At 34.0% G+C, this 15,033-nt stretch overlaps 1 protein-coding gene, 1 long non-coding RNA gene and 1 pseudogene across 2 annotated transcripts; 2 read left to right on the top strand and 1 right to left on the bottom strand.

The window, feature by feature from the left end:
* Positions 1–5,676: 5,676 nt before the first annotated feature.
* LOC141388609 (uncharacterized) lies at positions 5,677–7,563 on the bottom strand. Its single transcript, XM_073958619.1, has one exon. It carries the CDS (start codon positions 7,561–7,563, stop codon positions 5,677–5,679), a length of 1,887 nt encoding a protein of 628 aa, XP_073814720.1.
* An 899-nt stretch (positions 7,564–8,462) lies between these two features.
* On the top strand, positions 8,463–10,167 carry LOC141388598 (uncharacterized; annotated as a pseudogene).
* A 2,466-nt stretch (positions 10,168–12,633) lies between these two features.
* Positions 12,634–13,074, top strand: LOC141390855 (uncharacterized). The gene is made up of 4 exons (XR_012409501.1): positions 12,634–12,755; positions 12,819–12,867; positions 12,938–12,998; positions 13,061–13,074. It is a non-coding gene; the product is annotated as an uncharacterized lncRNA (long non-coding RNA).
* Positions 13,075–15,033: the final 1,959 nt, after the last annotated feature.

The raw sequence follows: 15,033 nt of genomic DNA, 5'->3' as shown, positions 1-15,033 counted from the left end.
ATCATACAGATTGGTATTATAGTTTCGATGTCACAGCCAAAATAAAAACATATTTTGGTTAAAAAAATAATTTTTTTTTTTGAAAAAATATTTTTTCACATTCAATATGTAGTATAAAATTTTGGAAAAATCTATAGGAATACTTATTTCATTTTGCTTAAATCTCCAATTAAAATATACGGATTTTGCTTTATAGACATTCATATAAAAGCTTTCCTATTGAGGAAGATAATTGGGTTGCTGAGGATATATTTCAAGGCTTCTGAAATGGAAATAGGGGTCTATGTGACCCATTTTAATTTATATGCATTTGAAATACGTGTAAATCGCGTAATTATCAAAATCATTTTGTCCGCATGTGATTTTCATGTACAGCAAGACCATATCTTTTAATTTGTATATATTTTTCGAAATTTAATTTGGAGGCTAAGATGTAGCATCGGCTGCATCTTAGCACTAAAAAACCTATAAAATATCGCTAATTTGCGCAAAGTGAATACAATTTTTGTCCGCATCCGATTTCAATGTCCACCATGAAAATCTACGTCGATATATATCTATTTCAAGGCGATCAATCAAGAACCGTGGATGTAGCATCCCACACTATTTTTTGGGATAAAATGAAGGTAGCTCCCTTATCATTGAAATTTTCAAATCTCTGTTTCCGCTAAAACTAAGATGCTGTACTAGTTGTTTCATTGCAGTGGAAACAAACCGCAGAAAACGCGATAAAATACGCGATATTTTCAAAAACATTTTTAGGTGATTTTTCTACTTTGGAATTTCTCGTAACTCGCGCTTTAGTAGATGGATTTTCACGCGGAATGATTTATTGGATCCGGAACATAAAAAACTAAAATGTGCAATCAAGTACGAGGAATTCGAATGACAATTGTAAAAATTAGGCCCGAAAAATATGATTTTTAGAAAAATGTTCGCACAAAATTTCCGTATTTGGATGCAGATTTCTATGAAGCTGTGTAGACTACATTCACGGCACATATATCAAATAACTCAGAATCGCGAGTTCTACAATCCTGTATACGATTTTTTGAAAAACCTGTTTGCGGAATGAAATTAGAAGAGAATGTTAAAAAACACTGTAAATCTGGCTTCAAAATGTCAGCATCATTTAATGGTATAAGCAGATCAAATTTTGAAAAGTAATACATTAGTGAGATGATCCTTATTTAGTTTGCTTCTACTTTTACTTTGACAGGAAAATTGGGAGACGTTTGGTTTATTCACAAATCAAGAGAAAACAAAAAAGACACGTTGGCTTCAACCCATTTTTACCTATTTTTTAACATAAATGTTGCCACAGCTTCCACGCAAATTAACTTTTGATTCCAATATTTTTTGCCACGTCCAAAAACATCTCATTTTAGCCAAAACCATTTAATTTGTATAATATACAATCACAAGTCGCGTGTTCTAAAAGAGTAAACCTTGGCTTCAACTATGTTAAATTTTCAAAAATATTGGTGATATATAAAATTGAAATTTGATTGTTTGTTTGTTTGTTTGTGCCTTATAGACTCGAAAACCGCTGAACAGATCTTACTGAAATGTTTAGGGTACATTGCTACATGACCTGGAATGAAAATAGGCTATATCATTTTTTGAAATTTCACGTTGATCTGGAGATATAGCATCAAAACCGGAGGTACCTCCAAAAAATTTAGATTTTGTATGCAAATATCTTTAGAACTATTACAAATGCAATCTCCAAATTTTGTATGTGTGGCGGGAATTTGATGGAGAAATAAATTTACTACATTATATTCAAATCGGTTCAGATTTGGATATAGCTCCCGCATACATATATTTTCGGCCGATTTCCTTATTTTATGTACCAAACATGCTATTTATGTCCAATTTCAATGAAATTTGGAATGTATGACGGAACTTGGTCTGGAAATAAACGTGTCAATTTATATCAAAATCGGTTCAGATTTGGATATAGCTCCCATACACTTATATTTTCGGCCAACTTCCTTATTTTATGCACCAAACACGCTATATATGTCCAATTACGCTGAAATTTTGAATTTCTCACGGAATTTATTCTAGAAATAAATGTGCCAGATTATATTGTGATTGATTCAGATTTGGATATAGCTCCCATACACATATATTTTCGGCCGATTTCCTTGTTTTATGCACCAAACACGCTATATATGTCCAATTTCGCTGAAATTTGGAGGGTCTGGCGGAATTTGTTCTAGAAATAAACGTGCTAAATTATATAGATATCGGTTCAGATTTGAATATAGCTCCCATATATTTTTTCGCCGATTTCCTGTATTTTATGCACCAAGCACGCTATATATGTCCAATTTCGCTGGAATTTAAAATGTGTAACGGAATTTGGTCTAGACATAAATGTGCCGAATTTTATCGAAATCGGTTCAAATTTGGATATAGCTCCCATATATATTTTCGGGCGATTTTCCGCATTTGATACACCAAACACGATATATACGTCCAATTTCGCTGAAATTTTGGAATGTGTAACGGAATTTCGTCTAGGCATTAATGTGCCGAATTATATCGAAGACGGTTCAGATTTGGATATAGCTCCAATATATATTTTCGGCCGATTTTCCACATTTTATGCACCTAACATGCTGTATATGTTCAATTTCGCTGAAATTTAGAGAGTCTGACGGAATTTGTTCCAGAAATAAATGTGCTAAGTTATATAGAGATCGGTTCAGATTTGAATATAGCTCCCATATATATTTTCGGCTGATTTTCTGTAGTTTATTCACCAAGCACGCTATATATGTCCAATTTCGCTGAAATTTGGAATGTGTTACAGAACTTGGTCTAGAAATAAATGTGCCAAATTATATCGAAATCGGTTCAGATTTGGATATAGCTCCTGTATATATTTCCGGCCGATTTCCTGTATTTTATGAACCAAACTCGCTATTTATGTCCAATTTCTGTGAAATTTGGAATGCGTAACGGGATTTGGTCTAAACATAAATGTGTCAAATCATATCGAAATCGGTTCAGATTTGGATATTGCTCCTATCTATATTTTAGGCCGATTTTCTGTATTTGATGCTCTAAACACGCTATATGTGTCCAATGTCGCTGAAATTTGGGATGTCTTACGGAATTTGTTCTAAATATAAATGTGCCAAATTCTATCAAGACCGGTTCAGATTTGGACACACTACATATGTCCAATTTCACTGAAATTTGGAAAGCGTGATGTTCGCACAGAAAGTTTTATTATTTGCGCCCGAACGAATTAATAAAACACTTGTTTATTTTCGGTTTAAAAATTCACAATTTTATTTGATTCGCTAGTTAAGCCGGTTATTTGTCAACTAACAACTATTTGATTACAATCCCTTCTTGTAGGGCCACTCAAAGAGAGGAACAAAATGAAATTTGAAACACATAGAGCGACAAACAAGAAATTGATCAATAATTTAATGATCAAAACAAACAACCTAAAAAGGGCCACAGTTGCTAATATGTATGTACGAACATACATACAGAACAGCTTCTAACAACTTTGTCGTTGTTGCCCTTGAAACATAAAGGAAGAAAACGAAGAACACGCAAATGCATAAACTTTATGTATGCAATGTTGTTGTTGTTTTCTTGCGACTAACAAAACGGACTAAATGTGCCCAACGTACCTACGTACGTTAGGGTGGGACGACAAAGTACGAAATACACAACATTGAGGTGGGTCGATAATAATGAAATTTAAACAATTTTCAATTAAATTATAAAATCAATGAGTAAAACATAGCAAATTATATAAAACAAACAATTATAACAAATTATGATAGATTCAAAATAAATTATAAAATATGTGATGCGATCTCCCCCAACATCCTCCGCCCGTTGAAACGTCAAGGTTCAAGAAATTCTTAAGCATGTATACGAATGTGCTGCATAAATGGTCGTCGGCATGACTGGAGGCCAAGTATGATGTGAGAAGGGCGACTTCGGTAGATGGCTATCAGTTGGAACACAGTTATCATCTGTAGTACCACCTCGCAAGTCTTTCGAAAACAATACAATTGTAGGCAATGACGGCTGAACATTATTGTCAATAGATGGGTAACAATGCAGTGAGACGACTTTTCCAAGTACGATATCTAATTGCGACGAAAGTATATGGCCAACATCTATAAGTTTCAAGAAACGATCTATTGGGTATCTGTTGGAGATATAAAAGACAAAACAAATTAATCGAATATATTTGGAATATGATAAACGCTTATGCGGAATGCCATGAACGACAGTATCTCCACAAATAGTATTTTTATAGAAAACAGCTTTTCGAAATTCTGCAACATTTATAATGATTTCATCTCCAGTATCAAGATAATTGTAGACTTCTTCAATGAGAGACGGTTGGCTATAAAACCAAAAGAAGAATGACGACTCCGGAACACAACAACAACGAAATAGAATATCAGCTGGATTCCTTCTGACTGGTACATGTATCCAGAACATGTTTCGAGTTAGTTCTTTGAGTTTTGTGACACGATTTGTCACGAAATAATTCAAAGCCGACGAAAATAGTCTGAGCCACTGGAGGACAATCTTAGAGTCTGTCCAACAGTGCAACGATAAGACGATGTTTACGATTTTGTATTTCGATGCTATCCACTTTTTGCTGAGAAAAATGACAGCACGACGACGAAAAGATTGAAGAATGCTGGCAGCAACTGTCAAAAATTTAGAACTCCAAGTAAATCGTAGATTTCTAGATACGAGCGACAAAATTGATCTTCTGCTAGGTTTTGTGACATCAGGCAACTTTAATCGATAAATGAAGACATCTTGCTGATGTTTCCAAGACACACCCAAGGTTTTGGTGATGTTGTCCGACGTTTTAATAACGATTGATTCGCCATCTTTCGAAATGAGAGACACATGGTTACAATTCAAGATTTGTAATAACTCTTCCCACTTGAGGGCTAGAGTTTCGATAATATCGGCGCCAGTTAGTACGTCATCGACGTAAAGATCCTGTAAGACCTCCGAACCACACGCATTAGATGTTTTGTATTTATCTGCAATGAGAAACAAACTACGAAGCGAAAAGGGGGCGGCTGACAAGCCTTTATTAACAATGTTCAATTGGAATACCTTTATATTATCATTTTTGTTATTTTTCCACAAAACAAGTTGAAACCTTACGCCTGGTTTTTCAATTCGAAACTGCCGATACATTTTTGAGACATCTGCAGCGAGAGCGTATTTGTGCAAACGAAACGTGAATTGTGTGATAATCAAATCCTGTTGTGTTGTTGGACCGACCATCAATATATCATTCAACCAATGATTCGACGAGGAGCTTGAGACAGGACCAAATACGACTCGATGTTTTGTAGAGCTACTATAATGCTTCAGAAAACAATGATGAGGTATTAAATAAGGCAAATTATTCAACGATTGGTTGTAGGGCGACATGTATCCGAGCGACACATATTCTTGCATGAATTCTTCATGCATCGATTTCAAAGTTGATTCACGTTCATGTCGACTTTCGAGCGACAAAAAACGTCTACGAGATATTGCAAATGAGTTACCAATATAATTGGGTAATTTCTTGAATGGAAGGCTAACTGCTACTCTTCCATAAGAATCAAAGCGACTATTTTCGATAAATTGATCTTCACATGATTGTTTTTCTTAAGTGTGTGTTGAAGTTCCATCAATATTAGTATCTTCATGCATACTTACAGTTAAATTGCAAGTCAACGAGTTTGAATTAGAACGACTAGGCGATGAACCACCAACTATCCATCCGAAAACTGTATTTGTAAGACATGGCAGACCATTTCCGAACGAAATTTTGCCATCCAGCAACAAATCGAAAAAGACTTCGGCACTTAAGAGCACGTCGATATGCTGAGGCTTGTAGAACCACGGATCTGCAAGTTCAATGTTTGGCGGAATCTTCCACTGCGAGGTATTGATGTGTTCGCCAGGTTGACGAGACGAGATTGTTTTGATAACTGCGAAACTGGAGGACCACTCGAAAGAACTACTTCTTGATTTTATTGTAGTGTCGACAGAAAATTTAATTGAAGTTCGAACTTCTGCAATTCCCGATATTTCTTCAGAGAATGGACGAAATTTAAGTTTCAATCTCTTTGCTGTTTCTTCCGAAATAAAATTCAACTCAGAACACGAATCGAGTAAAGCTCTTACAGTATGAAATGAACCACAATTATCCTTCATCAGAATCACTGCAGTCGGAATTATAGCTCTTCGAAATGAACGAGCCACGAACGAAACTGGATTTGAGCTGGTTGATAGTTGCGGTGAGTTTCCATTCGAATTCGAAGTACTTGGTTGTTCTGGACTCCTAAATATATGCAATATAGTGTGATGTGCAGAATCACAAACTCTGCATTGAGATTTTGAGGGACACTTCGAAACCATATGCCCTTTTCGAAGGCAGTTGATGCAATGTCCACTACGTTTTACGAAATTAAAACGTTCCGAGACGACAATGTTGGCAAACGACGAGCATGTTGAGATGTTATGTTCACTTGAGTTACAATATGAACAATTCGAATTTGAGTTGACAAAAGTATGAGCCGACCGATTGAATTTAGGTGATTTAGGTTTGTTTAGAATGACATTTTCAACAAGTTCAGTTCTCTTTCTATGACTTTCGAGAAACTGACAACGACGACTTAAAAGTTCATAGCACAAGTCCCATGAAGGCAACGATTTAAAATCTTGTTTCTCATCATAATTGTCTTTTGTTTCATTGTCCACTTTCGATAGAACCATATGCACTAAAATTGCATTCATAACATCCGCCTCTGATCCGAGCGACAACAACGAACCACGAACAGCAGATACGGTATCAATAAGATGGCGCAACGAAACACTATCACTCTTTTGCATTTTGGGAACGTTGAATAACGATTCGATATGTTCTAAGAATATGAGCACTTTATTGTCATATCTTTCTTCCAATCGATTTAAAGCTTTTTCATAGTTTTCTTCACAAACTTGAAACGGTTCGACGACAGCTAAGGCAGGACCCGAAAGACAGTTCAACAAGTAATTGAATTTTTCAATTATACTAATCGACGGGTTATCATTCACGATATTGTTAAACGCTGTGATAAATCTTTGGTATTCGCAATATTTTCCATCGAAGTTGGGCAACTTAAGTGAAGGCAAACGAGAATTTGAACCACAAGCCATAGAAACATTCATTAAACTATTGTCCACTGCCACTGAGCCACGATTTTTGTTAATCAATTTCAATATTTTGGCTTTTGCAACGATAAATGTTTCTTCTAAATCACTTCTTCCATTGTCATTAGCATTAATAGCTTCGATTTTACTTTGTACATCGCACAATTGTTTAAAATATCCTTCTAATATTTCGAGACGACATTCTAAAATGGTCGAATCCATTTTCGAACCATCTTTTTCCACTTTCTTTTGTATGTTTGTAATATTTTTCTTTATTGAACTACGTTGTAATTTAAGAGAAGCTAGGTCCGAACCACTAGCATTCTCTTCCACGAACTCAATATCGTCTCTTGGCATTTTGAGAAACTATACTAGAGAATCACAATCGAACAACAAAAGAGAACTTGGCTTCTATTTTCAAATAAAAGCGCCAAAAATGTTTATGCAAAACCACAAAATTTCACTCAAGATGGAGATATTTTTGTCGAAGTATTTTATTTTCTAATACAAATTAGAAAATTCTTGATTGTATAAGTGTATTTTCCAACACTTTCCACGAACGACGATCAATGTATGTATGTATGTGTTTACCGCGATTGCGTAACACCAAAGTTCTTCGCAACAAAAATCCACTTTCTGCTAAAGAATAATATTTATTCTTTTCAACAACAATATATTTTTGAACGACGGTAGAAATTAAAATTAATCGAAACCACGATAGGTTATTAAAGCGACGAATTATTTGTTCTGTTGTTACACCGAATGTGCAGAACAACAACAACGACGAAAGGCACTGAGACACAATAATTCTTTATTTCACTTTAATTGTTCAATTAATTATTTTAATAATTAATTTACTTTAATTTTATGACTACCGTCCTGTCACGGTCGCCAAAATGTTCGCACAGAAAGTTTTATTATTTGCGCCCGAACGAATTAATAAAACACTTGTTTATTTTCGGTTTAAAAATTCACAATTTTATTTGATTCGCTAGTTAAGCCGGTTATTTGTCAACTAACAACTATTTGATTACAATCCCTTCTTGTAGGGCCACACAAAGAGAGGAACAAAATGAAATTTGAAACACATAGAGCGACAAACAAGAAATTGATCAATAATTTAATGACCAAAACAAACAACCTAAAAAGGGCCACAGTTGCTAATATGTATGTACGAACATACATACAGAACAGCTTCTAACAACTTTGTCGTTGTTGCCCTTGAAACATAAAGGAAGAAAACGAAGAACACGCAAATGCATAAACTTTATGTATGCAATGTTGTTGTTGTTTTCTTGCGACTAACAAAACGGACTAAATGTGCCCAACGTACCTACGTACGTTAGGGTGGGACGACAAAGTACGAAATACACAACATTGAGGTGGGTCGATAATAATGAAATTTAAACAATTTTCAATTAAATTATAAAATCAATGAGTAAAACATAGCAAATTATATAAAACAAACAATTATAACAAATTATGATAGATTCAAAATAAATTATAAAATATGTGATGCGATCTCCCCCAACACGTGACGCAATTCGTTCTAGAAATAAATGGGACAAATTATACCGAAATCGGTTCAGATTAGAATATAGCTCCCGTATATATTTTCGGCTGATTTTCCGTATTTTATGCATAAAATGTAAGACGGGATTTGGTCTAAAAATAAATATGACAAATTATATCGAGAGCGGTTCATATAGGAATATAGCTACCCATATATATTTTCGGTCGATTTAATGTTTTTGTTACGTATGTTCAAATTCAATGAAATTTTGAAGACTTAGCAGTCAGTAAAAGTCATCATTATTTACAGAAGTACTTAAAGTTGGGAAGGAATTGACCAAGGCTGTTAAGTATCATATCTTTGAGAGACTTCTTAAGATTTATGTTTTTTATGATATATCTAAATCATTAGGAATACTTATAGGCGGTAAGGCTTTCGAAGGAGTGTTACCTCCTGAAACTTAAAAAAATACCATAGTAGCTCCATAACCTGAATAGGTATATAACTCCTTCATATCTCCTATATTTATTCGTTATATTTTATCGTAGTCGTGGCAGCAAAGCGCGCAGGGTTCAGCTAGTATTCACGCGCGTTTCTTTGCCAAACCGTTGGTCACAATGCCTTAGACGGATGTTGCAATGCACGCAAAAATGTAGGAGATTAAATAATAGAACGGTTTTTAGTACGTCATGCGGATCTCCCCGAACTGATGAAGATTTTAAAGATAGAAAAAACGACAGTTTTCATAGACAAACGGTGGATGCGAATTTATGGTTAGAAGATATTGGAATTGGTATGATAAGTCAATTTCCTTTAGATCCTATGCATCTAATTGATTTAGGTGTGACAAAAAAACTTTAATCTTACTTCTAAGTGGCAAAACTAAACTAAATCAGGCGAAGAAAGAGGAACTCTCGGTCAAATTAGTATCCCTTGTCCCATTTATAACTATGGAGTTTTGTAGAAAACCTAGAGGTTTAGTGGAAGTACATCGTTGGAAAGCAACTGAATTTAAGCAGTTCGTTTTATATACTGGGATAGTTGTATTGGCTGATATTGTTGACAGCGATTTTTATTATCCTTTTTGCTTGTTACATTGCGCATACAGGATTCTGATAGCAGCACAAAGTTATCATGAATATTTAAATACAGCATCACAAATGATACAATATTATGTTGAAGCCTTTCCAGTAATATTTGGGGAACATCATGTTTCGTACAATGTACATTCACTTCTGCATCTTACAGAGTGTGTAGCAAAAGTAGGATTTTTGGGAAGTTTCTCAGCCTACGACTTTGAAAATTATTTGCAACAGTTAAAAAAACAAGTAAAAAGCCCAATAAAGATATTGGAGCAGTTAAATAGTAAAATTTTACATGATGAATATATAGAAGATACTGAGGAGAATACAACAAAATATAATAAAAAAGGTGTGATACATCGCTAACTCTTCCAGGTGTCTTTTTAAGTTTACTGATAATACTCTTTTGGAATATTTTATAACTCTTGAAAGACAAAACAACGAATTTCAGCCATTTTGGTTGGATATTGACGTCACAATCTTCAGTATTACGAAAATCGGGAGGTACCGTTCTATGGGGGCTATATCGAAACGTGGACCTATACCGACAAATTTAAAGGGAAAGTTTGAGTACCCCCAACGAAGTCTAAATATCAAATTTCAGCCATTTCGGTGGAATATTGAGGCCATAACGTTCAAAATACCGAAAATCGGGAGGTACCGTTCTATGGGGGGTATATGAAGGCATGGACCGATACCGACAAAGTTCTGGGGGGAAAGTTTTATACCACCAACGTAGACTAAGTACCAAATTTCAGCCATTTCGGTGTGATAATGAAGCTAAAACCTTCAAAATACGGAAAACCGGGAGGTACCATTCTGTGGGGGCTATATGAAGGTGTAGACCGATACCGACAAATTTCTGGGGAAAAGTTTTATACCCCTAAAGAAGACTACGTACCAAATTTCTGCCATTTTGGTAGGATGATGAAGCTAAAACCTTAAAAATACCGAAAATCGGGAGGTACCGTTCTATGGGGGCTATATGAAGGTGTGGGCCGATACATCCCATTTTCAATACCAACCATCCTGCAAGTAATAAAAACTTCTGTATCAAATCTTTAAAATTGCGAGCTGTATCTTGATTTCAACAGACAGACGGACATTGTCAAATCGACATATAATCTGATCAATAATATACAGTATAGTCTCGATAATCCGGACACCACATGTTTCGGCGATGTCGGGATTATCGAATTGTACGGATTACCGAGTAGTCAGAAAACACATCATTTCGTAAGTTAAATTCATTAATATCGGACGTTTACTAGGTAATAACCTGACATCTAAGGTAAACGAATTTATATTAAGCAAATATCCCGGGTTTCGACCATTTTAAGCACCTTTCCTGACTACCAAATTTATTTCTTAATTTTACTTTTCAGCGTATTTCCTGTGTATTTTTGCAGTCTAAAACTTCTCTACAATCGGTGTGTATTTATTCAATGTTTTTGTCGTCGAAACCAAAAAAAGCTATTATTTTATATAAATTATTGTTTAAGTCTGGAGTATTCCCCCATTGGCTTAACATCATCACTTTATATAAATGTTATAGCTTTCGAATAAGACAATGAAATTTAAATATATTGGTTTTATAAATATGAGAATACAATATAACAATCCGTAGTTACCGAAGATTTTTATATCAAAAAATGAACGTAAAAGGAGCCATGCGTTTTTAAATAATTTATTGCAATTTCTGTACAAGAAGTACTTTTCTCCAACACATCTTTGCGTTACCGAAAAATCGGTAAAATTAACTTTCGGTAATTACCTATATTTTTCAGTAAGTTAGCGATCAAAAAAGTGGTCGTTAAGATCTGCCTTTAGCAAGAGTGCTGTCAACTTCTATTTAAACTGTTCATTCATAATTTTGCGTTTTAGTTTTACCGACTTTTGTCGGTAACTCAAAAAATGAGTTAGCTTTAAATGTTTTAAACATCTGTAGATAAAATATCCTTGGAATACATTACACAGATCTAATGGAATTTGTCACTAATCGGAGGTCTAATGAACCAGTTCCCTTAGAGGAAAGGAACACCCAACATCGATTTTTAGGGGAACTAGGCTACCCAACACTAGGCTTAAACTACTGTTGCTTATCATAGTCAGCTATCGATGGTTGAAGGGTAGAAAAATCATTCGACAGATTCAAATAGTTAATTCCATATTGACTGTATAGCTGAGTCAACAGTGGCTAGCCAGAAAGACGAGATTTGGACTGAAAACGTTGAAAAACGATATTTCTTATTTATACACCAATTGCTATTGCTAAGAATGAAAACTTCAATGAAATAAATAAGAATCTATAGCTGAAGATAGGAAATAAATATTGATGTCCGGATTATCGAGGTAAGAAAAATATGTGATGTCCGGATTACCGAGTCTACAATGTAAACAAATTTAGTGTCCGGATTACCGCATTGTCCGGATTAACGAGCGTCTGGATTATCGAGACTATACTGTACATACTTTATAGGGTCTCCGACGAATATTTCGATGTGTTACAAACGGAATGACAAATTTAATTATACCCTCCATATGGTGGAAGGTATAAAAAGCGCTGATAAATTTTGTTTTGTCAAACCTGGATTTCCAGTAGAAATAAAAAAGTTCTCAACTGTCGAAAATAAACTTTATATAGGGAGACATACAATTTTGAATTGCGCAAATTTTTATACAGAGCCAATGCAATCATTAGATATTGGAATATTTTTAAGCGAAGGATCCACTTGCACAACTGTTGAACTTTTTAACTGTGACGATATTTTATATAAACTGATTCGATTGCCATACCAAAATAAATTTCTATTTCTTCCAATTCTCCATAAGCAGAATTAAATTCTAAAACTTGATATTAAACCAAAACTTAAAATGTCTGTAATAAAAAACAATTTGCTACACCTCTTGCACCGCATAACGCAATACTTCAAACTGACGAAAATAAAAAACAGGTAAACCACTTTTAATATCAATATATTAATAAATAAATAAATAACAAAATTCTTATATTGTAGAATTGGCCCGAATAGAAGATATTGAGAAAATTAAATTACATACTAAATGGTAAGTATTTTATTCCATGAACATTATATTATAACTAATTTAATAAAAATTGGATACTCTACTTACACAGGATGCGAAAAAAACTTCCCCATAAAAACTGAGTCAGATCTCCACAAAGTTGACCAAAAATTGTAAGTATTTAATTCCAAGATACTAATCTTAATTTTAACGGCAAATTCGTTTTATTTTCCAGATCCCCATCATGGAGAGAATACTGTTACCTTCAAGAGTTACAAAAAAATTAAGTAGAGTAATTTCCGAAGAATTAGTTTTGAATTATAACTTCGAAGGAATAAAAGGAAAAATGGCTTTTAAATCCTTTGAAAATCTAAATAAATTAATTTTTGGTAAGTAAAATTGTTAACCATTTGTAAATTAAATATTTTTTTAACATAAACATTAATATAAATTATTTATTACAGAAGTGTCAAAGCGCGAGGGATATGACGAGAGGGAATATAAAAAGGAAATTAAAAAGGCATTCCACCTGGTTAAGAAATCACACCTCGCCAAAAAGCTTAGCGAGAAATAAATATTTATTTAAACTATATCCATACATGAATTCTATTTTATGTTTTTATATTAATTCACAATGAGTGTTTTTTGTTTTTGTATTCTAAGAATGCGTACATATATTTATAAACATGTGTTTATTACTAATAAAAAATGAATTAAAATATATATTTTTCAAATTAAAAAAAAAACATATTGAGTAGTTTCTTCAGAGATGTTTTTTGAGATATTGAGAGTGGCTGAATGAGGTTTGTTGAGAGTTGATGAGCTGTAGTTTGTGATTGTTGTTTTTTTATTGTTTTAGATCGGTAGTAGATGTTTGTGTATTTGTTTGTGATGTAGGTGGTTTAATTTTATTTAATAGAGAATTAACAGAGAGGGTATCTCTGTTAAGTATAGATGTTGAATTTCCTGTGGTGGATTTTGTTGCGTGAGTTGTTATTTCGGTAGTTTTTGTTGTTTTATTCTTAATTTGTGACTGTTGATGAACACTGATGTTTTGTTCAGTAACGGTGGCTGAGGTGTTATTGTTTTCTTTATTAGTTATGTTCAGTCTCTTACTACGCTCTTCTATAGCATTTTCTAACGTTTCTGTAGTTATTTCAAACGAAATATTTTTTGGTGTTTGTTGAAGTGCTTCATTGAATGAGCATTTGTTTTTAATTTTTTATTTCAGTAGCTTCTTTCTTTGCAGTATTGCTGGACATTTTTTATTGTTGAAACGGTTCGGGTTTTTGCAGTTAAGGTGAGAACACAGTCAGTTCATAGCTTAATTTTCCTGCTTGGCTTATTTCTTCACTAGGCCGCTTATTTCTTGGTATCACACATCGAAGCGTAAAATTCATGGGCGCTATAAACATAATTATTTCAATATATCAAATAAAATGCAATTTTTTAATATTAATTGTTCGTAAATAATTAGTACCAAACATAAAAATTAGAGCCAAATTCTATTTTTCAGATTGAACAAATTGAATGTCGAAACAAAATGTCAAAAATGAAGCCAGGCGAAGAATTCAAAAGTTCAACAGTTTTTACACTGCAATGGTTTTGGGATATATTCCCTGATTTTACATGGAATCATTCGAACTTCGACAGTTTCTGGCAAGTCGTAGAGATCAAAACTACGAACGTGCATTGGTGTGTTAGTTACTTTACCGTCTTTATAAGATGTGATCTTTTGACATGCACTGACTCCCTGGGATTTCATTCCTTCCACGATCTGTTCTTCGCTAATATTGCTAAGATTAGTGAGAAGGTCACTGTGTATGAATCATTTAATGGTATTTAATGTCGGATGTAGTATGCATTCAATGGGGTAGATACCTGCTACACGAGAAGCCTGAGCTTCGTTTTTTGTTAAGAATAACATATTTCCATCCCATGTAAATACAGTTTTTACTGTCGGCTCACTGGACACGCCTTGTATCGCCTTGGACAAGAGGAAAATGTTGAAAGTATTCAATGGTCTTTCTGCATATTTGTATTTCATTACAATATATTTTGGGCATTGTTTCATTGTTTTTGATTGAAGAAAGGAAGGGTAATTCAAAGAATTCCCTAGATGAATTGTTGCGCTGGTTTTTTGCTTTTTACGCCTAAGAGAGGAGGGGCTTTATTCCACTGGGTGTAGGCAAGCGTGGTAATTTCCTC

Source organism: Musca autumnalis, unplaced genomic scaffold, assembly GCF_047663935.1.
Source record: "Musca autumnalis isolate F117 unplaced genomic scaffold, ASM4766393v1 scaffold_1, whole genome shotgun sequence".
In the NCBI taxonomy this organism is placed as follows: Eukaryota; Metazoa; Arthropoda; class Insecta; order Diptera; family Muscidae; genus Musca; species Musca autumnalis.
This window is presented reverse-complemented; position numbering and strand designations above follow the sequence as displayed.

Excerpts from the sequence above, each read along its gene's own strand:
- LOC141388609 (XM_073958619.1), bottom strand. The coding sequence starts at position 7,563 with ATGCCAAGAGACGATATTGAGTTCGTGGAAGAGAATGCTAGTGGTTCG.